General features: G+C 37.7%; 2 protein-coding genes across 2 annotated transcripts; both read right to left on the bottom strand.

Annotated features, from left to right (window-relative positions):
- Positions 1-1,303: 1,303 nt before the first annotated feature.
- On the bottom strand, positions 1,304-2,272 carry LOC311596602 (olfactory receptor 14J1-like; the record flags this gene model as incomplete). The annotated part of the gene is made up of 1 exon (XM_084780212.1): positions 1,304-2,272. The coding sequence occupies one exon, from the start codon at positions 2,270-2,272 to the stop codon at positions 1,304-1,306; it is 969 nt and encodes a 322-aa protein (XP_084636338.1).
- Positions 2,273-17,972: 15,700 nt separating this feature from the next.
- On the bottom strand, positions 17,973-18,935 carry LOC311604458 (olfactory receptor 14J1-like; the record flags this gene model as incomplete). Its single annotated transcript, XM_084794421.1, has 1 exon — positions 17,973-18,935. One exon carries the CDS (start codon positions 18,933-18,935, stop codon positions 17,973-17,975), a length of 963 nt encoding a protein of 320 aa, XP_084650547.1.
- Between the last annotated feature and the right edge of the window lie 5,890 nt (positions 18,936-24,825).

Here is a 24,825-nt window from a genome sequence, read left to right as displayed (position 1 = left end):
GGTTCTCAGTATTATTGGTCTTTTACAGAGAGGAAACTAAGTTTGACTCAGAAACATATCTCTTTTCCTTTATCTTTATTTTGTAGGCAAGGCAATAGGAGCTTAAAAGAAAGAAAGGGGGATATAGAAATATAGTGGGAGGATAGAACAAAAGGTAGATTATTGATTCTACTCCTCATCTCAAGGCCCTAATTGTTACGCACAAATAAGGTGATTTTTTTAATTCAATGGTATTAAATTTTGTACATTGATGCAAATCATGCTCATGTCAAAAACTAGTCTAATTTTATCACAAGAATATATATTCTAGGTCTAATAGATATTATTCTATAGATATATGAGGTAAAATAGTTAAATAAGGTCCTTAAAACCTCAGAAACCTACAGAATATGGCATTTAAAGATGTTTTTATTATTCTAAAGATTGTTAGACAAGTTAACAGTTAACTGCTGGCAACACACAACCTGCCTCAATGAAGAAGATAAGCATCCAAGAACCTCCTTATGGAGATGGCTTCAAATGTGGCAAACCAGCCACTGAGCAAAATGTCCTTGTTCCTGCCACAAACAGAGTTCTGCCTAAAAATGGGCAAACTTAGATGCAGGCAGATTCAAAGGCCAAACTCTGCCAAGGCAGGGTAAGCAAGTCTTCAATAGTTTCTGCCTCACAAATATGTCTGTCAGATATATTGGGCCAGAAGGTCAAAGATGACACTCTAATGTTGTAGAGAGTGTTGGGTGACTATTCAGGCAGTAAACTGTCTCAGTCATTTTTTTTTCATTTTGGAAGCTGCTAACCTGCACCTCGGGTTCACTCAATTATTTAAGTTTTATCCCTTCTCAAGTGTCTGATGGGTTTGAAGACCAGATGGTTTAGTCTTTCAATTAAGCTTAGTAGGTTAGGGGTTAAGATGTTCTAAGATCAAGATAGATGTTTTAAGTTAATAGAGATGAGATATGATAGCTATTAATCTCCATTCAGAAATTTAGACCTAACAACATGCTTACTTCAAGTTAGCTAAATCACTATGAATGTAACATTTATATAATTTCTGATTATCTCATGGTTCTTCCTGCTATATGTAGTTTATTTTACCGATGTGCAATAATATAAATGTATATGTCAAAAAAGAAACATAATAAAATAATATATTTTTTACTAACTTGAAAGAGCATTAAGTAAAGTTGAATTTGGTGGCCTATGCAATAGGTTTATAATACACATTATTTAGAGATATCTTGTTATCCTCAGCATTACACAACTAACATTCAAAATATCAAAGAAAACATTTTTGTGTCTAGTGTTAACAGCCACTAGCAAAAAAATAATAATTTTTCCCAATAAAATTTTCACTCAATAATAACTTCCTTATAGCTCTTTTCAAGGACTCATTTCTCAGACTATAGATAACAGGGTTGAGTGTTGGTGGTAGAACTGTATAAAAGACAGAGAGCATGAGGTCTACAGCAGTTGAAGAGTCTGAGTTTGGCTTTAGATATGCACAAATGCCTGTGGAGATAAAACATGAAACAACGAAGAGATGGGGCAGACAGGTGGAGAAGACCTTAGTTCGACTTTCAGCTGAGGGTATCGTGACAACTGTGGAGAATATCTGGCCATAGGAAAGGCCAATCCCCATGAAGCAGGCAAAGGCCATTACTGACATGAAAGTAGACACTTCCATCACTCCAAAGTAATCACCAGAGCACGAGAGCTTGAGCAACTGGGGGACATCACAGAAGAAATGGTGGACTATTTTAGTCTTGCAGAACCTGATAGAGACTGTGGTTGCTATATACAGGGTTCCTGTGATGCCACTGCTTAGCCATACAATGGTCACAGCCCACTTACACTTTCTGGGACTTGTGATGGCCTCATAGTGCAGTGGAAAACAAACGGCCACATAGCGGTCATATGACATCACCGTTAGAATGGCCATCTCACCCCAAGCCAAAGCTGTGAAGAAAAAAACCTGCAGCATGCACTGGCTATATGAAATGTAGCCGCTGCCTGCCAGTGAACTGTCAATAGACTGGGGAACTGTGACAGAAAGGGATGAGAGGTCCAGAAGGGAAAGGTGCTTCAGGAAGTAATACATTGGAGACTGGAGCTGTGGGTCCAGTGTTGTGATGGCGATGATGACAAAGTTACCCACAAAGTCCAGTAGGTAAATTACCAGGAAGAGCAAAGCATGCAAGATCTGCAGCTCACGGTTGTCAGAGAAACCCATGAGGAGGAATCCACTCATCGTGGTTATGTTTCTTGCAGTCATTTTGAGAATAGAAATTGTGGTAACAGCTAAAAAATAAAAATGTCTGTGAAATGCAACACACACACAGACACACAGACACACAGACTCTCTCTCTCTCTCTCACACACACACACACACACACACGGAAATTATATGCAGACACTACACTTCTTCTATTCTGGCAACTAAGATTTAAGAACTTTAAGCTTATCAAGCTTGAAAACTTGATAAATACACCTTCAGTGGTGAGAATATGCTGGATAAAACAGTTCTGCTGTGATGCAGTTTAGACTTTCTGATAGTTGGGCAGTAACCAGAGGTGAGGAGAAGTGTGACCAGCTCACCTATATTGTCATGGAAAATCGTGTTGCTTTCTCTAAAGCCACAGAACCTTTCATTTCCACCAGGGAAGCCTTTGACTTTCAAGTCATAATAGAAACGCAATTATGAGATTATGGTCAAGTTTTTCTGGAGTTATATGTTGTATATTTCTTTATTGTGGCAGATGGGTTAGCTGTGGACAGGTTATACACATCTCCTTCCAGGCAAACGATATGTCCATTACCACAGAAGTTACACACAGAGGAGCTAAGAGACTAATGGATCATCTTACTGGGTTTTATTTTGTTGTTTTGTTTTGTGAAAAAAACAAGCCCAGAGCCTTGAACCTTCTAAATAAGCACTCTATCATTTTTTAATGGACATTTTCTTTTACTAGGCAACAAAACTACTTTTGCAAAGTAAATACGTGCCATTTTTCAATTTGGTATCTATGTTGGTGCCTTGCTGCATAGGTAGTATGAAGAAATTGCTGTGTGTGTGTGTGTGTGTGTGTGTGTGTGTGTGTGTGTGTGTCTGAGTAAGTCATCTCCTTAGTACCAGTTTTTGTGGGAACTCTAAATCTTAAGATTAAAAATCTCTGATGTGGTTGAAGTCCTGATAGTTTAGTCTTCCAGTCAAGCTTAGTTGGTTAGCATATAAGATGTTTTTAGATCAAGATAAATGATTTAAGTTAATAGAGATGAGATACAATAGATGATTTTCATTCAGAAATGTAGCCCCAACAAGATAGGAAAAATGTTTACTTACAGTTTACCAAATCCAAATAGCCAAATCACTATGAATGTAACATTTATATAACTAATGATTGTCTCAGGGTTCTTGCTCTATGTAGTTTATTTTATTCATGTGCAATAATACAAATGTATATTTTAAAAATGAAATGTAATAAATAAAAAATATCAGTTCCAACCGTTTAAGGCTCAGAGGCATATTCATCTAGTGACCACCTCTTCTATAGTAGTGCAGACTCCGTCTGCCTCTCAATGTTTTGTAGAATGAACTCATTATCTGAGCATTCCATTTCTATAGTTTTGCCTGGCAAAGGTCTGTTTTAAGATTGTAATAAAAATCACTAAATTAAAAGTTTTAAAATGTACTCAGTGCCACACTGGAAAACTGGTTGGCTTTTAATCCATAAAATAGAATCATGAATTTAATCAGTCTTGAGTACCATCAGATTTAATGATTTTTAATCAAAACCACAAACTATATAATATAATATAAATATAAATTATATAATATATAATATAAATCCAGAAAAACTAAACACCATAACCTAGCCTACAGGTTCTAACTGCTCTGTTCTAACTGGTAAAATTATAAACAGAATTATTGTTCATTCTTTAATTTTCATTTCTGTCAAACTGTACAAGGAGTTGACAATAGACTGAGAAGCTAAAAAGTTAATTCTTTTCAGCACTGATTTTTTAAAAGCAGAAAACATGGTAGATAGTTTTCATTATTTTTTTTATTTGATCTACACAAGTAGTTTCATTTTTAAGCTAAGTATTTTAATTCACTTTCTAGAAAAAAACTTAAGTCTTAAATGTTTTTATGATAGAATTGAGATGTGAATTTTGATCGGTGGTCATTGTGATGCACATAGATTCCTTATGAGTCAAGATATAACTATTAAGAAAAGGCATGAATGACTTTGGGGAAAAAACACAGATTCTTTTGAACACATAATAGTAAAAGCTTTTTCGCTCCTGCTTACCTCAGACAGTGGTTTAGAAACAGTTTTACTCAGCTTCTGAGTTACATAAACACATGAAATATCAACCTTTCCTATTTATGGTTCTCTTGAGTATTACTTTAAAGCTTTTATATGGAGCATGTACATGGCATTTATTAACTTACTTATTCTCAGTAAGGTAAACTTCCTTCTTTGATTGAATTATACCCTTGCTGTTTTCAAACTTCATTTAAAGAATTTAACATGCTGCAAGGCGTTATGGAAAATCTTCCTTAAATCATCATTTAGAACGCACCTCAGGATACCTTGGTGTATGGACATCTGTGCAAACTGATTAAGCCTCTCGTGTTTATTTTCATAACCACAGAAATTTAAAACATGCTGTTGAAGACAGATTTGCTCTTTAATGCTTTTTTCTTTGAGGAGTGGAGCTTTTAAAATAGAAGTCTGAACTGAATGACAGTTGTGTCCCATTTTCTTTACTCCTTTGTCACTTGGGATTTGGATGCATTGAAATGTTCACACAATGACCAGGGGATTTGGTGAGGCTGGAGATTTATTGCAACCTCAGTGGTTCCTAAAATCTGCTGGAGAGGAGGTTTCAACTTAGAGACCAGAGCCTTGCACATAGCAGTTCTGATTGGGAAGGTCACAGTGACACCCAGAAAGCTTCATGCCCAGTGGGATCCTTAGTGTGGCTGCTGATCATCACCTAGTAATCTGCATTTCTGGAAGGGTAACAGGAAAAATTAACTTTTTTAAAAAAATGTTTTTAAAATAAAGCAAGATGTTAATGGTCATAGTCATCTTTAAATGTAAAATTGAGACATGTATATGGAACCTCAGATTTCTTTTATTTTTAGATTTTGAAGCTTTATCTTATTTTGGGTACACTGTGAAATTCTTTTGAACATACTCATTGCTTAATAGTCAAGTCAAGGCAATTCAAATATTTTGGTGTAAAACAGATTGAACTTCAAGATACATTAAAACTAATTCTGTACTCTTTACCCAAAGAGATGAAGTGTACACTAACACTTCAGTGTCCTCTGTCAACATATATCCAAGAGCAATGCTGGCTGGAATATATGCATATGAGAGAAAATGACATTAGGTTATAAAACATTGCCTTAAAATAATTCCATCAGTGCATCACACTAAATCCTTATTAAGGCTATCAAGATAAAATTGATTTTAAATCAATTAGAGTAAAAAACATGTTTTGTGACATTGAGCAAAAAGCTTGCAGTGTTGATACTGTTGTGTACTTATCAACTCTTTTTTCTTGTTTTTTATTATGTATTTTTAAACATATACATTTATATTGTTACACATGAATAAAAATAAAGTACATACAGCAGAAAGGAACACGAGACAATCAGGAATTATATAAATGTTACATTCATAGTGATTTGACTATGGTAAACTGTAAGTAAACATTTTTCCTACCTTGGTGAGTCTAAATGTCTGAATGAAAATCAGTATCTATCATATCTCATCTCTCTTAACTTAAAACGTCTGTCTTGATCTAAAAACATCTCAACCCCTAACAAACTAAGCTTAATTGTAAGATGAAACTATCTGGTCTTCCACCCCATCAGAGACTTGGGAAGGAATAAAACTTAAATACCTGAGTGCACTGGAAGTGCAGGTTAGCAGCTTCCAAAATGAAAAAATGACTGAGACAATTGACTGCATGAACAGTCACCCAACACTCTCTATAACGTTGGAGCATCATCTTCAGCCTTCTGGGCCAATATATCTGACAGACATATTTGTGAGCTATTGAGGACTTGCTTACTCTGTCTTGGCAGAGTTCAATGGTAAGCTGTGCCTGCCTCCAACTTTCTCACTTTTAGGTGGAATTCTATCTGTGACAAAAATGAAGAAATTTTTCCCCAATGGCTGGTTTGCCACATTTGAAGCCATCTCCATAAGGAGGTCCTTTGATGCTCATCATCTTCTTTGAGGCAGGCTGGGTGTTTCCAGGAGTTAACTTGCCTTATTTTCAAAGAATCTTTAGAATAAAAAAATCTTTATTTTTTTTTTCAGTCATGGAGGATTCTATGACTTGTCATTTTTATTTATTTATTTATTTTTTAGGGTTTCTTTTTTTTTTTACTTTATTAATTTATTCTTGTTACATCTCAATGGTTATCCCATCCCTTGTATCCTCCCATTCTTCCTTCCCTCCCATTTTCCCCTTATTCCCCTCCCCTATGACTGTGACTGAGGGGGATTACCTCCCCCTGTATATGCTCATAGGGTATCAAGTCTCTTCTTGGTAACCTGCTGTCCTTCCTCTGAGTGCCACCAGGTCTCCCCCTAGGAATTTGTGGATAAATGGATTGAGCTAGAAATGATCATAATGAGTGAGTTAACCCAGAAGCAGAAAGACTCAAATGGTAGACACTCGCTTATATCTTCATATTAGCCCAAGGGGCATGTCCCACGAAAGCCTTCACTTACCAGGAAACTGAGACAGAGGGGAGGACATTCTAGTGGGACTCTAGATGAGAGAAGCATGGGAGAATGGCAAAGTAGAAGGATCCAGAGGGTCCTAGAAGCCTACAAGTAGAACATTATGATAGGCAGATTTAGGTCCAGGGGTCCCGCTCAAACTAAGGCACCAGCCAAGGACAATACAGGCGGTAAACCTTAAACCCCTACCCAGATCTAGACAATGGACAGAACACTCTCCACAGTAGAGTGGAGAGTGGGATATGACTTTCTCATATACTCTGGTGCCTCAACAAAAAAATCTTTAAATACCGTATTCTGTGGGTCTCTGAGGCTTTTGAAGACCTTATCTATTTTACTTTATATATCTATAGAATCATATCTATCTGTTAGACTTAGGATATATATTCTCGTGATAAAATTAGACTAGTATTTGACATGACCATGCTTTGTTCAACTAACAATTAACTTGTATTACTTAATTGTCCTAAATAGCCTGCAGTCCCACTTTCAAGGTATTGGAAGTAAACCTTGTATTAAAATTGAGTTCGATGGGTATAATACCTCATATTAGAGTAGAAATACATATAATGTGTGTGAAGAATAATCTTAGATTTGAATTCTACACCAATGTATCAGGATTATACTTATTTTTCATCAATATACAAAATTCTATACCAATGAATTAAAAAATAACCTTATTTGTGAGAAACAATTAAGGCCTTGAGTTGAGGAGTAGATTCAATACTCTTCTGTTTTTATCCTCCCTCTATATTTCTATATCCATCTTTCTTTCTTTTCAGCTCCTATCTCCTTACCTATGAAAATAATACATAAGAAAAGAGAGATGTCCCTGAGTCTAACCTAATTTTCTCTTTGTATAAGACCAATAATAACTTATAACCACTTCCCAATGAAAATAACCATCTGTAGAACAAGATAGAAAACAGAATTTTTAATTTCTTTTTTTTTTCATTCCTTAACCAGATATCATTGAGCAGGGAGTTGTTCAGTTTCCATGAGTTTGTAGGCTTTCTGTTGTTTTTGCTGTCATTGAGATCTATCTTTAACCCATGGTGGTCTGATAGGAGGCAATGAATTATTTCAATCTTTTTGTGTCTGTTGTGGTTTGCTTTGTGGCCAGTTATATGGTTGATTTTAGAGAAGGTTCTGGGAGGTGCAGAGAAAAGGGTGAATTCTTAAGCGTTTGGGTGAAAAGTTTTGAATAACAGTTAGGTCCATTTGGTTCATGTTATCTATTAGTTTCATGGTTTTTCTATTCAGTTTCCGCTGTGATGATCTATCTAATGGTGAGAGTGGAGTGTTGAAGTCTCCCACTATTTAAGTATTGGGTTCATTGTGAAATTGAAGTTTTAGTAACGTTTCTTTTATGAATGTGTGTGCTGCTGTATTTGGGACATAGATGTTCAGAATTGAGACATCACCTTTGTGTATTTTTCTTTTGATGAGTATGAAGTGTCCTTCCCCATCTCTTTTTATTAGTTTTGGTTGAAAATCTATTTTATTAGATACTAGGATGCCTACTTCAGCTTTTTTCTTGTGTCTGTTTGCTTGGAATACCTTTTCCTAGCCCTTTATTATAAGGTTATGTTTATCTTTATTGCTGAGGTGTACTTCTTGTATGCAGCAGCTTGATGGGTCCTGTTTTTCCATCCATTCTGTTAGCCTGTGTCTCTTCATTGGAGAGTTGAGGCCATTGATGTTGAGTGATATTAATGACCAGTCATTAGTGGTTCCTATTATTTTGATGTTGGTAGTGGGGGAGAGAGAGAGAGAGAGAGAGAGAGAGAGAGAGAGAGAGAGAGAGAGAGAGAGAGAGAGAGAGAGAGATTCCTTTCTTTTGTTTTTATGGGCGTGAGGTTATTCATTTCCTTTGTTTCAGGTATGGAGACTCCTCCGGAGCACCTTTTATTGTACAAGATTGTTTTAGCTATTCTGGGTTTTTTGTTTTTCCATATGAAGTTCAGAATTGAACTTTCAATGTCTTTAAAAAATTGTGTAGGTATTTTGATAGGGATTGCATTGAATCTGTAGATTCCTTTTGGTAGGATGGCCATTTTTATTATGTTAATTCTCCTGATCCATGAGCAAGGAAGATCATTCCATCTTCTCATGTCATCTTCAATCTCTTTCTTTAGAGTTTTGAAATTTTTTTCAAACAAGTCCTTCACTTGCTTAGTTAGAGTAACTCCTAAGTACTTTATATTGCTTGTGGCTAGTGTGAAGGGTGTAGTTTTCCTAATTTCTTCCTCTGCAAGCTTGTCATTTGTGTATAGGAAGGCTACAGACTTTTTTGAGTTAATTTTGTATCCAGCCAATTTGCTGAAGGTGTTTATCAGCTGTAGGAGTTCTCTGGTGGAATTTTGAGGGTCACTTATGTAGACTATCATCATCTGCAAATAAGGATAATTTGACTTCCTTTTGTAAAATTATCCTCCTTGGGTTGAAGTTTTCCTTCTAGTATCTTCTATAGAACTGGATTTGTGGTTAGGTAATGTTTGAACTTGGTTTTGTCATGGAATATCTTGTTTTCTCCATCTATGGGGTTTGAAAGATTTGCTGGGTATAGTTCTGGGTCGGCCTCTGTGGTCTCTTAGTCTCTGCATGACTTCTGTTTAGGCCCTTCTGGATTTCGTAGTCTCTGTTGAGAAGTCAGGAGTAATTCTGATAGGTTTGCCTTTGTATGTGTTTGGCCTTTTTTCTTGCAGCTTTTAATATTATTTCTTTGTTCTGTATGTTTAGTGTTTTGATTATTATGTAGAGGAGGATTTTCTTTTCTGGTCCAGTCTATTTGGAGTTCTGTAGGCTTCTTGCGTATTTATGGACATTTCTTTCTTTAGATTAGGGACGTTTTCTTCCATGATTTTGTTGAAAATATTTTCCTGGCCTTGTAGTTGGAGTCTTCTTTTTCTTCTATGCCTATGATTCTTAGGTTTGTTCTTTTCATAGTGTCCCTGATTTCTTGGATATCCTGTGTTGGGAGCTTTTTAGATTTATCATTTTCTTTGACTGCTGTATCTATTTCTTCAGTCGTATCTTCTATCCCTGATATTCTTTGTTCCATCTCTTGAATTCTGTTGGCCATGCTTGTGTCTGTAGATCCTTTCCTCTTTCTCTGGTTTCCATTTCCTGGATTATCTCAGATTGTGTTCTCTTCATAGCATGTATCTCCTGTTTTAGGTCATGAGACCTTTTATTCATTTCTTTCCCCTGTTTAATTGTAGTTTCTTCAAGTGATTTGTTCAACTCATTCTTTATGCATTCCAGGTCTAGTTTGAGGGATTTATTTTCCTCCTTTAAGCCCTCTATAATTTTCATAACATCAGATTTGAAATTCTTCCGTTGATTCTCAGCTGAGATAGTATCTCCAGGGCTTGTTGTGGTGGTGGGACTGCTGTTTTTGGTTTCTGGTGGCATCAAATGGTCATAGGGATTGTTGCATGGGTTCTTATGCTGACCTCTTGCTATTGCAATGTCTCTGGTTGAAGTGTATGCCCAGTGCCTGCTATGATCTTGGACCTGTCTGTGGATTTGCTGGGAAAGCTGAGGTCAGATCTACTAGTGTTTTTTTTACTGTGGGTGCTAGAGTTCATAGACACTGGTTATTTCACAGTCTCAAGCTAATTCTGTGCATTAGGGAGTTCAAGAGCAGCCTGCTAGCCAGGCATTTTGGGTTCCACAGGTGTGTGGCAGCTGCTTAGGAACCCAGGAGCTTTCTCTGTGGCTTTTCTGGGTGACCTGAGATGACATCCATGTGTGATCCCAACTGTTGGGTCTGCTTGGTGCTAGGACCCACAGATGCTGTGATTTAGGAGTCCCCAGCTATTTCTGTGCACTAGGGAGCTCAAGAGCTGCCCTCCATCCTGGCATGTAGAGATAGCCTTTGGAGGATGTGCTCCCCTTTTTGTGGGGACTGAGGACTTTGTGGTTTTGCCTGGTGGCCAGAGGCTGGACACAACTGTGCTCCACAAAAGTTGGATCCCTCTCACCTGTGGGTCACCAGTGTTGATATTTTGTGCTTCTCAGATCACTCCTTGGGTTGTTGAATAGTCACTGCTGCCCTCACTTTGAGCCATCACACATCCTGAGCAACCAGGTAGCTGGGCTGGGGTCCCAGGTGGCCATGGCAGGCCTTATCAACTCTTTTAAAAATATTTATTTATTCACTTTACATCCTGATCATAGCCCCTTCCCTCCTCTCTTCCTGGTCCCACCATGCCTTCCTTTTCATCCTTCCGTCCCCTAATCCTCAGAAAAAAATGAAGCCCTACCATCACCAACCCATGCAAGCAGATCAAGTTGCATCAGGACTGAACGCATCCCCTTCTCCTGTTACTTGGTGAGGCAGCTCCACCAGGGGAAGTGATCAAAAAACAGGCAACAGAGTCCATGTCAGAGACATCTCCCACTCCCTTTACTATGGAACCCACATGAAGACATCTTTGTCAGGGGCCTGGATACTCATCAACTCTTATTTCCCTTTCTTCTTTGTATTAATAAGGTATGTGTCCCAACCCACCTTTCAACAGGGATGAGCATTCACCTCCTTTACATTTAAGCAAATGCATGTAGAAGTGATATATCTATTTCCAGGCTCTACTCATAGATATCTTATGCCAAATTTGCTTAGAAATTAATCGCACAGTTGTTTAATAAAAAACTTATATCTCTATACATTTGGACCACAAAAATGAAAAGCACTAGTGCACAAATATTCAGTGCTGCTTGTTTTTAATCATCTCACACTGGAAACAATTTAAATGTTATTTAATGGGTGAAATGTTAAGTACATCTTAGTGTACCTGTGTTACAGAATGTTACTCAAGAGCAGAAAGGAAAGGCTTATGAATACAATGCAAACAGTGTTGTGACAAAAGGCCAAGCTCAGGAGTTCACATGATGTAGGACTCTATGTATATACAACTTCTGAAATAACAATGTATTAAAGATGGAAAAATGTCTTTGATTGTTAAGGACTGGAATATAGTAGGGAAGGAAGGTAAATGTAACTGTATAAAGGGTAAGGCCAGGGGGTGCCTGTGGTGATAAAAAAAAGTTCTATCTCAACTCAGATAGCAGCTGTATTGCTACATACATGTGATAAAAGACCATAAATCTATGACTTGATAATATATGTAGGAACACATGACTTGATATTATATAGTGAAGTAAGATAGAGCCATAGGGTAAACGATGCATGGAGTATATTTGTACTAATTTGCAACTTCTGATAATCTAGGAAAATTACAAAATAATAAGTGAAAAAAGTCTACTGAATGTTCCCATTTTCATTTCATGTTGCTCCATGTGCTAGCTGAACAAAACGGACTCTGCAAACACAAGAACGGAAAGAGTCTATCCTGTGGCATACTGTATAATTTTAGACATCATTGTTTTTCACAGTAGATGAACTCTTAAAACAATAATAGAAAATTTTCATGAGTGTTATGCTGGTTAAATTTTGTCAACTTAACACAAGTTAGGATCATCTGGAAAGAGGAAAACTCAATTGAGAAAATTCTTCCATTGCATTGGCCTGTAAGTAAGTCTGCAGAGGCTTTCTCTTAATTTATGATTGATGTGGCATGGCACAGTCCCTTGTGGGTGGGGAGCAAGCCTGTAAGCAGCAGTTATTCATAACTTATGCCTCAGTTTCTGCTTCTAGTTTCCTGCCTTGAGATTCTGCTCTGACTTCCCTCAATTATAGACTGTGTGCTATAAGATGGAACAAACCATTTCCTCCACAGGTTGCTCATAGTGATGCTGTTTATAGCAACAACAGAAAGCATAAATGTCAGGTTAGGACATTAAACTATGAACTCAGACATCATCTGAGAAGTTCTTTTATGCAGTGGATAGTGGCTAACACACAACCCACAGCTTGTCAAAGTGTGGAGAATAAGCCATCCATGGAGTGTTCAGCTACAAATGTGACCTTTATATCATTGGTCTCTATGACTTAGATGGTTGCTTTCACAATACCTACATAAGGTTAAGCTAGTCAACACGGAGGTAGAAAGGATTCATGAGCTCCCCCTCCTCTCATAGTGAACTGCACACAGAAAGATGAGTTGGGCTTAAACAGAACTGGGCCTGGCTACAGTCAATCATGAATTGGGGAAGGAGCTCAGGGGAGCTAACCCTCCTTCCTTAACTATTTGCAACTAATGGATTCTGGGGAAAAGTATGGTCATTGCCTTCAGTATTGTACCAAATGGTGAATTAACCACTATTCTGTGGATAGTTCCAAATCTCTGGCCACACATCCTGGTTAAAATCAGGAAGCCACAAAGGAAAAAGAGGAATTGTGAGAAAGGGATCTGTAGAGAGGAGAGAGAGGGATAGCAATGGTAAGAGGCAGATGAGATACCATGGGGTAAACAGAATACACCATATACATGTATAAAGTTTTCAAAGAACAAATTTAATAAAAAAATATATAAAAATGACCGCAAAATGATATATATACATTCATGAAAATTTTATAATTTTCAGGAAGTTTATTAAGAAGAGAGTATACTTATGATATGTTTCAAGTACATTACAAAAATCATATTTCAAAATTAAGCCTTTCATAGTATAAATTATCAATAAAGTTAATATGAAAATATAGCAAAACTAAATCTTGTCAAAATTAGTCAAAGGAGTATATTTTACAACTTCAGATAGGACAGCCATTTGAAACAAAAAAATTAAAGAAATCCAACTTTAATAAAAATGAAGACAGAAAAGATTAACCACTTGGGATAGATATTCTTCATTTGCTTCAAAGAAAGTCAGCTATAAAAGTGCCATATTTTAAAACAATAATTCACAAGTAAAATGGTATTGAATAAGGGTTTCCAATTGAGCCATTTTCCCAGAGAAGTCTCATGGTACATACAAAATATATGGTAGCACACTTGAACTACATAGGCTTCCAATGTGAATATGAACACCGAGTTCACATTGAGAGAGAAATCTGAAGAAACTTGTGTTCTATTTTGACTGTAATGCGTTTTACTGAAAGGAATGAGAAGACTGTTCCTCTGTGCTCATGACTTCCAGTGGGAGGAGTACATAGCCCTGACAGAATGGGCACCAAGGCTAACCCAAGGCTAACCCAGGGACAGGCACTGTGGGTTTAGTCCTTCCTGCTTCACAATTTCTGGAGTACCCAAGACTATTTTCTGGGAAGCTCATAAAAGCTTTATTTATAACGATCCCACTATGCAGTCAATGCAGTTGTTTGCCAGTCAACAAATCAATAAACAAGCTATCTCAGAAGTAAATAAATAAAAGACATAAATTATACTGAGTTTCAAAATAGATGCCCCAGGTCAATGTAATGAAACACAATTCAGATAGAAAGATGTGGACTATGTAGTTAATCGTCAGAAAAGTACGCTCAGCAAGAAATCTTGCTTTTGAAGAGTAAATGACACAAACCCAGAAAGGGAAACAAGTGGTAAAAGTGGTTTGGTGGTCCCTGGGGTTAGAAAGCTGGGGCGGAAAGAATTGCCTGATACATACGAATTCTAAGTTGGTCCTGGGGGTGCTTTGATTTAAAAGATGGAATTCAGTGCTCAGTATATGCATATTTTACATGAATGCCATTTTTAAATATATAAATCTCATCACAATAAAGTTGATAAAGTGCAAATTGAAAGAAATATGTACTGCACTCAAAACAGAAAGTTGGTAGGGATTATTTATGACTCATCCAGTGCACCACTCTGAAAGAAAAACTATAGCAACATGATACCAATGAAGATGCAGCCAGAACTACTTACTGACTATTTGATTTGGGGATTAAGAAAAGATAGCATCCAATTACATGAGGTGGCCAGATGAATCATTAACTGAGGTGAGAAAAGACAAACCCTGAGAATAAAAATATGAGTTGATCTTATCAAAAACTCAAATGACACCACATGTTGGTGAGGATGTGAAAAGAGAGGAACACTCCTTCATTGCTGGTGGGAACGCAAACTAGTACAACCACTTTGGATAGCTATCTGGTGCTTCCTCAAGACGCAGCTATCCCACTCCTGGGAATATACCCAGAAAATGCCCTACCACACAACAGGGACATATGCTCAACCATGTTCATAGCTGCTTTATACATAATAGCCAGAACATGGAAACAGCCTAAGTGTCCCTCAGTAGAAGAATGGACTAAGAAACTGTGGTACATTTACACTATGGAATACTACTCAGCTATTAAAAACAAGGAATTCCCAAAATTTGTGGACAAATAGACTGATCTAGAAATTATCATAATGAGTGACTTCACCCAGAAGCAAAAATAGACAAACGGTATATACTCACTTATATCAAAACACTAGTCTAAGGGATACGTACCATGAAAAACTTTACTTACCAGGAAAGTGGGTCAGAGGAGAGGACATCCTTTTGAGACTTTAGGCGAGAGTAGCATGGAAGAATGGGGAAATAGCAGGACCCACAGGGTCCTGGAAACCTACAAGAAGAACTTTATGACAGGCAGATCTGAGTCCTGGGGTCCTCCTCAAACTAAAGCACCAGCCAAGGAGAATACAGGCAGTAAACTTCGAACCCCTCCCCTACCAAGACCTAGCTGATGAACATGATAATCTCCACAGTCGAGTGGAGAGTGAGATCTGACTCTCACATGAACTCTGGTGCCCCTTTTCTGACCACGTCCCCTGAATGGGGAGGCCTGGCGGCACTCAGAGGAGGGATAGCAAGTTATCAAGAAGAGACTCGATATTCTAAGAGCATATATAGGGGGAGTAGGTCTCCCTCAATCACAGGCATAGGGGAGGGAAGAAGGGGGCAAGTGGGATGGAGGGAAGAATGGGAGGAAACAGGGGAAGGGCTAATAATCGAGATGTAATACGAATAAATTAATAAAAATGAGTTGAAAACTTAAAAAAGAGTGAAACATAGAAGCTACTAATAGCCCTATTAATGCAGATTCTCTGACACTGACAAATAGTTTCTGATTATAGTTAAGTGGGCTCACCCTTCAACAACAGTTCAGTTCAAAGAACATTTACCCTCAAGTCTAATTCTAAATTATCACAGAGTCACATACACTAAATAAACCTTCAAAGTTATTTATCTTCATTTTGTGCCACTGTTTTCTTTTTTGATTGAACTTTTAAAATTCTCTGTGAGAAAACAATACTCAAATGATTAAATTTTATCCATAGTAATAGAATTCATAAATGATTCCTGTACTAGAGGAGATAGAGTGGGTAAACCAGTTCTCAGGAAGATACACCCCCATGTTGAACACACGTAGAAGAGAGGATGAGGCACAAAAGCCAAGGAATTACTCATACACATGTGCAAATGCATTTGTAGGTCCAGATGATCATTAAATTGTGCTTAAAATAATGTCAATATAAGGCTAAATATTCAAAATATAAAGTATACTAAGTATTACATATAGTTCATAGAATGATCTAAAAACTGGACATTATTTTGTGACTAAGTACTTATTAATCATTATGTACAGTGATATTACTATATAATATGTCCACATGCACAAATATGACTAGAAAACTGCCAAGAAGTGCACTTACGTAGTGCAATGCATATTCTGATGAATTTATGGTCTGTCTATTCTAAAACTTTTATTTGCTTCAGTTTAGAGATCTTTATAAGTGATAAAACCTATTTAAATAATATGTCATTTTAAGAGCCTGTTTGGAAGTTCTAAGAGAGGAGCATAGCTACTTGCATGCCTTTGACCAAAAACAAGTCCTCCTCTATTTGCGGGAAGGTCTTCCTCCTTACCTGAGCTTTCAGATTCTGGAAGGATGCACTTAGAGTGGTGAGGGAGGAAGGAGACACCTGCCTAGCCAGCCAGATCAGTTGAATAAATCCTGGTGATCAATAGGGTGACAGATGTCATAGCCAGATAACCCTCACATCCTCTTTTTTTTGAAATCTACATATTGGTAAAGAAAAAAATCTATGTTATTCTAACAAATTTTAGGATTACAAAATGTTGCATGAAATATTTGATTATTAATTCCAGTATTATATAGATGAGAAGTTAAAGCACAATGATACACATGGAAAAGTCCTCATATGTGTGTGTGTTCTTGTTAGATAATTGTTGATTAAACCATTGATCCCAAAAGTCAGATAAGACACATGCTTTCATATACTCTTACCCTGCTCATGCCAATACCACTAGAATGTGTGCTCTGCTTCCCTTCAAGATTGTGTTTTCACTTTGTGAATAATGAGTCTCTAGGAAAAAAGTATCAAAATTTTACCCAAGTTGAGTAGCACCATCAACCTCAAAACTTAGGCTAATGTCCTCACAGGTGTGTGCTCAGTGCACTCTACTCACCGCAGTGGCAGTTCACCTGTCTGACTGAAAGGGTCTTGCTGGAGTCTCTTCGTTATCAGATGGGGATAAGATTTAATCTGAGTCTTTTCAGTGATGGAAAAGAAGATTCTTTGCACCTACCTCATTAGTAGGCATGTGTAATTATTTTTATAATCATTTCTACACCCACAAATTATACTTGGGAAACAAATCATTTGCATTGTGAGACACATAGGTAACTGCCCATTAGAAACACATTTATGTGAATCATAACTTTACCAATTTTTATTGGAAAAATATAAAAAATAACTTATCTAAATTTTGTTTCAATATGAGTAAAAGGAAAAAACTAGAATTGGTTCACTTGGACTATGAGAGAATTTGAATTTTTCTAGGGGCTGAATAAGTTACTATACTCTTTAATAGCAAGAAAACCTTGCAGCTATATAAAGATTACAGTAAATTTCACAGCCTACAGAGAATTATGTACAGCAACCATAGATCTAATCCCACACAGACAAAATCAGTTCACATAATGGCAGTCTGAATGTATTTATTAAAATTAGCTTTACATTAATATTGGTCATGTCACCACAAACTCTCCTTTCTTCCTTATTTCCTGGACATCCTTTTAAAAATTTAAATTTATTATAATTTACTCAGATTACATCCTAAATTTCCTGGGCATCCTTAAAAGTGATTTAAAATAATAATGGAATTGGAGGAAAGAAGGAAGGCCGTGCGTATTCTTATTGGTCAATCATCTTTCATTTAATGGAATTTTCTCAGAGAGCACAGCTAAGAGAAACACGGAAACAGAATGCTAGAAGAAATCCAATTCATTACACCTCTATTCCAGGAATAGTAGCAATGCCTCTAAATTTGTGGTCTCTTTAGAGTTTGAATATAGCTTTTAGATATACCATTCTCTGAGAAAATTCTTCTCTCGACAACACTTTCTTCAGAGCTGATTTCATGGCTTCGTTTCTCAAGCTGTAGATGACTGGATTAAGTGTTGGAGGTATTACAGTATAGAATATGGAGAACGTGAGGTCCATAGCTGACAGGGAATCTGAAGGAGGTCTTAGGAACTCAAAGCCTGCTGCTGAGAGAAAGAAGGTGACTACAAACAAGTGGGGTAGGCAGGTGGAGAACACCTTAGTCCGGCCATCAGCTGATGGAATTCTCATCACAGTTAAAAAGATCTGAACATAGGAAAACACTATGGCAATCAAGCAGACAAAGGCTGTGGACGTTGTGAACGCAGCCACTGCAATCTCATTAATGAACTCATAAGAGCAGGCTAGCTTCAGCATTTGGGGAATGTCACAGAAGAACTGGTGGATAATTCTTTGCCCACAAAGAGGAATTGAGAAGTTAACACCTGTGTGCATGAGCCCAGATAGACCTCCTGCCGTCCACACAGCTATCACAGCACGCCTGCAGGCACGGGGATCCATGATTGTCTCATACTGTAGTGGCTGACAGATGGCAACATACCGGTCATAAGACATCACTGTGAGAATAGCTACTTCTGATGAGGCCAGAGCTATGAAGAAGAAAACCTGAAGCATACACTGACCAAGAGAAATGAAACCATTGTTCATGAGTGAGTTTGCAATGGACTGGGGGACTGTAACGGAGATGAAACAGAGGTCCAAGAGAGAGAGGTGCTTCAAGAAGTAGTACATGGGAGCGTGCAGGCGATGGTCCAAGGTGATGATGGTGATAATGAGCAGATTGCCCATGATGGCCAGCAGGTATGTCATCAAAAAGAGCACTGCGTGTAAAATCTGAAGCTTGCGCTCATCAGAGAACCCCATTAGGAGGAAGCCAGCCTTGAAGCTCACATTCATTATGGTCACTCCTGAGACTCAAAGTTTAGCTTTATTCAGGAAAAGATGAAATAAAACTACTAATAGCAAGAATAACACATCATCCTGGAATTAGCTATGATTAAATTCTAATGAATCATTAGCAGTGTCTAGAACTAGAAACCTTACATGTGAGCAACAAGTCATAAGAACTTTCTGTAAGAGGGCTTGATTTGTTAAAGTTAGAAACACTGAATGAAGTGACCAATGAAATGATTTTACCTCAATGAAGCTAATGGGGATGAGGTAAATAGAGTAGTGTCATATATTTTATACATGTACGTTAGCATCAAAATAATATACTGCAACCTACTCTGATAACTATAGAAAATTCAGCTACTGGCACAACCTGTAAATGACTAGAAGCCACACAGAATAAATGTAAGAAGGATGCCAGGCACTCCCATGAGAGCACGCAGGCAGCTGTGTGTTAAATTCCTCATTTTTCTCTCTGCACAAGAATGATACCCTCTCTACCTTTGCTCTCTTCCAAGTCAGTGCCTACGCCTTTGCTCATTTGTTTTCCATTTCAGCAATTGCTTTGTAACAGTGCAATGTTCAACCTCTCCCCCCTTAAATACAGATAAAGTTATACCTCACCCATTTTAGAGAATGAACACGCCCGTGTTCTGTACCCAGCATTTCCTATAATCTTATTCCTGTGGCTTTGCTCCTGTTTCAGATCCTCACATTCAGACTCATGGTCAGCTGCCTTCAGCTGGGTCAGCTCCATTTCGCTCTGTCACACCTTTATTTCAGCTTCATATTCAAGCAGCATTAGAATTTTTACCTGCTAGTTGTTTCTTTAGTTATTACTGCTTGCTACTTGATAGATGAGTCTTTTATCTTTGGCAGTTTCATCCTTCAGCTCTATGCTGTTCCGGCCATGCTCCCGTGCTGTGCTGGGCTGGGCTGTGAAGCAAGTCACCATGACTTTCCTTAACTTCACACTCTTTATTACAAGTGATGTGCAAACACCTTACCTTCCCTGACAGACTTTCCAGTTCTCTGTAACTATCCAACCCTCTCAGCCTGTGTCTAATAATGATGATTTCTTAAATTACTCCCAAGGAACCAATCATATTGTAAGGCTGTGCTGTTCTGATTTTTCTTAAATCGCATTTTCTTATTTTCTCAAATTCTTCTTCTAAAACTCTGTGTACTTTTCTTGGAAAATATTTGGCACTTTTAAGATAGTCACATTGTTTCCCTGGTTTAAAATTCTCCTGAACTTAACAGGCAGCCCAAGAAGTGCTTATTCATGGTAGCCCAGATCACACACACTTGGATGACCACAATTCATGAAACTTGCAGATTCACTCTCTGCATGTGTTTTCCAGCCCATTTAAACTATTCTTCAAAGAAGGAAATTTTAAGTCTTCTTAGAAGTCATACATATGATAAGTGACATGAATGCTGGTGCATGCTGCTTAAACCTCAGGTGAATTCTATAAAATCTGGAGATGTTTCACTCACCAGTATTGGTCTTCGTCAGTAGGAACAAATTTCATTTGCTTCTTGAGAGAATACCTTTGTTATAGAATCTAGATGTCGGATTTTCATGTAAGGAATGGAGTAAGACGCTTAAATACAAAAGTGAATGCGAAGCAAGGGATGTTTTAACTTCTCATTAAACTCGTGGTAGCTGAAGCTGCCCAGGCACCAGGGGACATGCTGCTCCTCCAGGCTGGTAAACACTGTAAGTTCAAAGTATGGAATTTTGAGGACTCTCCCTCAGGGACTCACCCCAGTGGAGAGTCCCTAATTATTTTCTTGATTTAACAGAATATTATAGTGTAAGTATTACAGATAAGAGAAATGAATAGCTTTTTAAACCTGCCTTCTGAAGTTTATGTTTATAAATTTCTGTATGAAAAGTACTTTCCCCTTTATTTTTATTTCAATTTAACTTGTCATTGCCTAACTCATGCATGTTTATATAGTCTTCATGTAAAAAGACAAATTTAGTCACTGCATATATGAACTCTCAATTACAAGAATTCTTAGAATTCTTATCATTAAACTATTTGAGTAGTAAGTGGGCTTCAAGCTTCCTACAAAAACCACATCTTTTCTGAAATTACTCTAAAAGTAATTGATTTCAAGCTTCCATTTTAACAATTAAAAGGGTTTTCATGCAAAACATCTCTCATAGACTCATGTGTCTGAATGCTTGGTGGCATTGTTCAGAAGGTGGCTGGAATCTTAAGGAGACTGGAGTTTTTTTGGAAGGGGAAAGTTGTTTATTTGGAATAGGGGTTGGTATTTTCCTTTATTTTTCCCTTTTTAATATTTATTTATTATTATTTATTCAAATTGCATGACAATTGTTATCCCCTCATCCTTATCTTCCTGTTCCTACCCTTCCTTCCTCTTCTGCCCTATTCCCTTCCCCTAGACCTCTGCTGGGGGTCCTCCTGTCCTGCTGTCTGGCCACAGCCCATCAGATCTCATCAGGATAGCCTGTATCCACTTCTTCTGTGTGCAAGGCCATCTTGCCAAGGTGTGCAGTAGCCAAATTGTGGGCATCAGCATGCATGTCAGAGGCTCAGTACCAGTCACAAATCCCCCACTCCTGTGTGAAGAATGAGCATCCATCAGCTACATCTGACCAGGGAGTCTAGGTTCTCTGCATGCATTGCCCTTGTTTCGTGCATCAGTTTGTGCAGGAACCACTTTGTCCAGATCCACAGGCCTTGATGGTCTTCCCGTGGAGCTCCTCGTACCTCCCAGACCTCCCATCCTCCCACTCTTCCCTACAACTCTCAGTGGTTGCCCAGGGTCCAACTTCAAGTCCCAGTATCTGACCCAATCCCCCACTGGATGGAGTCTCTCGAAGGACATCTAATTTGGGCTAATATCCATTAATAAGTGAGTATATACCATGCATGTCTTTCTGTGTCTGGGTTATCTCAGTCAGGATGATCATTTCTAGTTTCATTAATTTGCCTGTAAATTTCAAGATTTTCTTTTTAATAGCTGACTGGCATTCCATTGTGTAAATGCACTACAGTTTCTTTATTCATTCTTTGAGTGACATCTAGGTTGTTTCCAGGTTCTGGCTATTGGGAATAAAGCTGCTATGAACATAGTTGAGCAAATGTTCTTGTGTGGTGGAGCATTTTTTCAGATATATGCCCAGGAGTGGTATGTCTTGAGGTAGGCCTGTTCCTACTTTTCTGAGAAAGCACCCGATTGATTTCCAAAATGGTTGTACAAGTTTGCAATCCCACCAGCAATGGAGGAGTGTTCTCTTTTCTTCACATCTTCCCAGCATGTACTGTCACTTGAGTTTTTGATCTTGGCCATTCTGATAGGTATAAGATAGAATCTCAGAGTTGTTTTGATTTGCATTTCCCTGATGACTAAGAATTTTGACCATTTCTTTAAGCACTTTTCAGTCATTCAATGTCCCTCTATTGAGAATTCTTTGTTTAGCTCTGTATCCATATTTAAAAATTGGTTTGTTTGGTTTCTTGGTATTTAATTACTTGAGTTCTTTATATATTTTGGATATTAGCCCTTTATCAGATGTAGGGTTGGTGAAGATCTTTTCCCAGTCTGTAGGCTGTTGCCTTGTCCTGCTGAAAGCGTCTTTTGCCTGACAGAAGCTTCTCAGTTTCATGAGGTTCCATTTGTTAATTGTTAATCTTAGAGCCTGAGCTGTTGGTGTTCTGTTAAGGAAATTGTCAAAGTGTCACTCTTTGTGGATGATATCATAGTATACATAACTGACACCAAAAATTCTACCAAGGAACTCCTACAGCTGATAAACACCTTCAGCAAAGTGTCTGGATACAAAATCAACTCAAAAAAGTCAGTGTCCCTCCTTTATACAAATGCCAAATGGGCTGAGAAAGAAATTAGAGAAATTACATTCTTAACAATAGCCACAAAAACATAAACTATGTTGGTGTAACTCTAACCAAGCAAGTGAAAGACCTATGAAAAAAATTCAGATCTCTGAAGAAGGAAATTGAAGAAGATATGCTTGTGGATTGAGAGAATCAACATATTAAAAACGGCCATCTTTCCAAAAGCAATCTACAGTTTCAATGCAATCTCTATCAAAATACCTACACAATTTTTACAGTCTTTGAAAGATCAATTCTCAATTTCATGTGGAAAAACAAAAAACCCAGAATAGCTAAAACAATCCTGTACAATAAAAGAAGAATCTTGATCCCTGATATCAAGCTGTACTATAGAGCAACAGTAATATAAACGGCATGGTATTGGCATGCAAATAGGCTGGCTGATCAATGGAATTGAATTGAAGACCCAGAAATAAATCCACATACCTATAGACATGTGATTGTTTACAAAGAAGCCAAAACCATACACGAGAAAAAAGATAGCATCTTTAACAAATGGTGCTGATCTAACTGGAAGTCTACAAATCGATCCACATTTATCATTCTGCAAAAACCCAAGTCCAAGTGGGTTAAAGACCTCAGCATAAAACCAGACACACTAAATCTGTTAGAAGAAAGAGTGGGAAGAGCCTTGAACTCGTTGGCACAGGGGTTGAGGTTTTCTGACCTAGGCTCCACTTCTTGCTTGCTTCCTGCCTATTGATGCAACATGGCCAGCACTCTCCTGCTCCGGACACCATGTCTTCCCTGTGATGAAAGCGCCTTCCAAACTTTAAGCCAACATAAATTCTTGCTTCCATGAGTTTCCTTTTACTGTGCGCTTTATCGCAACTATGAAATTCTAATAAAGACATGTGGCAAAATGTGAGCTATGGTGATTAGGTCATAAAAACACTTTTAGCTAAAGGTCAATGCACTCGAGCATGGATATATGTTCAATACATCCCCAGCGGTTGTTTTCCAGGACCAGAAGATATGCATATTTGCAAGTTTATCTTTTACTTATTTGTGTTTTTTTTTTAGCTACACTTACCAGTATTTTATAGTTTCCATCAACAAATTCTCTTCTTTTACAATTTTCCAGTCCTTTGTGTTGTTTTTATATTTTACTTTATTCTTGAGAATTTCACACACGTGTTCAGTGAATACTAAGTCCAGCATATTGATAAGATGATAATAAATACTTTTACTCTGCAAAACTTTTATTTGTTTATAACACCATTGGAAAGTGCCCATTTATCTCCAATAAATATGACAATTTGTTCTGCTATTTGAATGAAAAAAGAGCATGACTGCTCCTAGGTATGATGGAAGATAAAGTTTAATATATATATATATATATATATATATATATATATATATGAGAGAATAGCTGAGGCAAGGACATCTGGGGGAGTCCAGAGTAGACCTGACCCTGAGCCATGTGAGGAGAGGGAGAGGGGAAGGGAGAGGGGAGAGAGAGGGCAGGTGTCATAGTCAAGACGTCAAAAAGAGGGTAGATGAAAAGATCAGGTAACCAAAATGGTTGGATTATACAGGAAAGGAGAGCTATGGGAAAGGCAGCCCAGATAGCATATGCCAGCCAGGAGGGGCCCTCAAAAAGGTAGGGACTAAGGGATACAGGGAGAGCCTAGCAACCAGTGTCTGCCTTTTTATGTTAAATGGGGACTTTACTGCTTGTCCTTAGTTTGAAACCCAAAATTATGAATAGTTTTACTTTACTAAAAGGGTTAATCTTTTTTTCTATTTGATTGTCATTGTCTATTTGTTTTTTTAATTAATTTATTCATATTACATCTCAGTTGTTAGCCCATCCCATGTATCCTCCCATTCCTCCCTTCCTCCCACTTCCCCCCTACTCCCCTCCCCTCCCCTAAGTCTGTGTCTGAGGGGGACCTCCTCCCCCTGAATATGCTCATACGGTATCAAGTCTCTCCTTGGTGATGGTCATTGTCTATTTGTAAACTTTACCAATATGTTTAATGAATTTACTAATA

This window comes from Acomys minous, assembly GCF_964271855.1.
Source record: "Acomys minous genome assembly, chromosome: 1".
In the NCBI taxonomy this organism is placed as follows: Eukaryota; Metazoa; Chordata; class Mammalia; order Rodentia; family Muridae; genus Acomys; species Acomys minous.
Note: the sequence above shows the minus strand (reverse complement) of the source record. Positions and strands in the feature narration are given on the sequence as shown.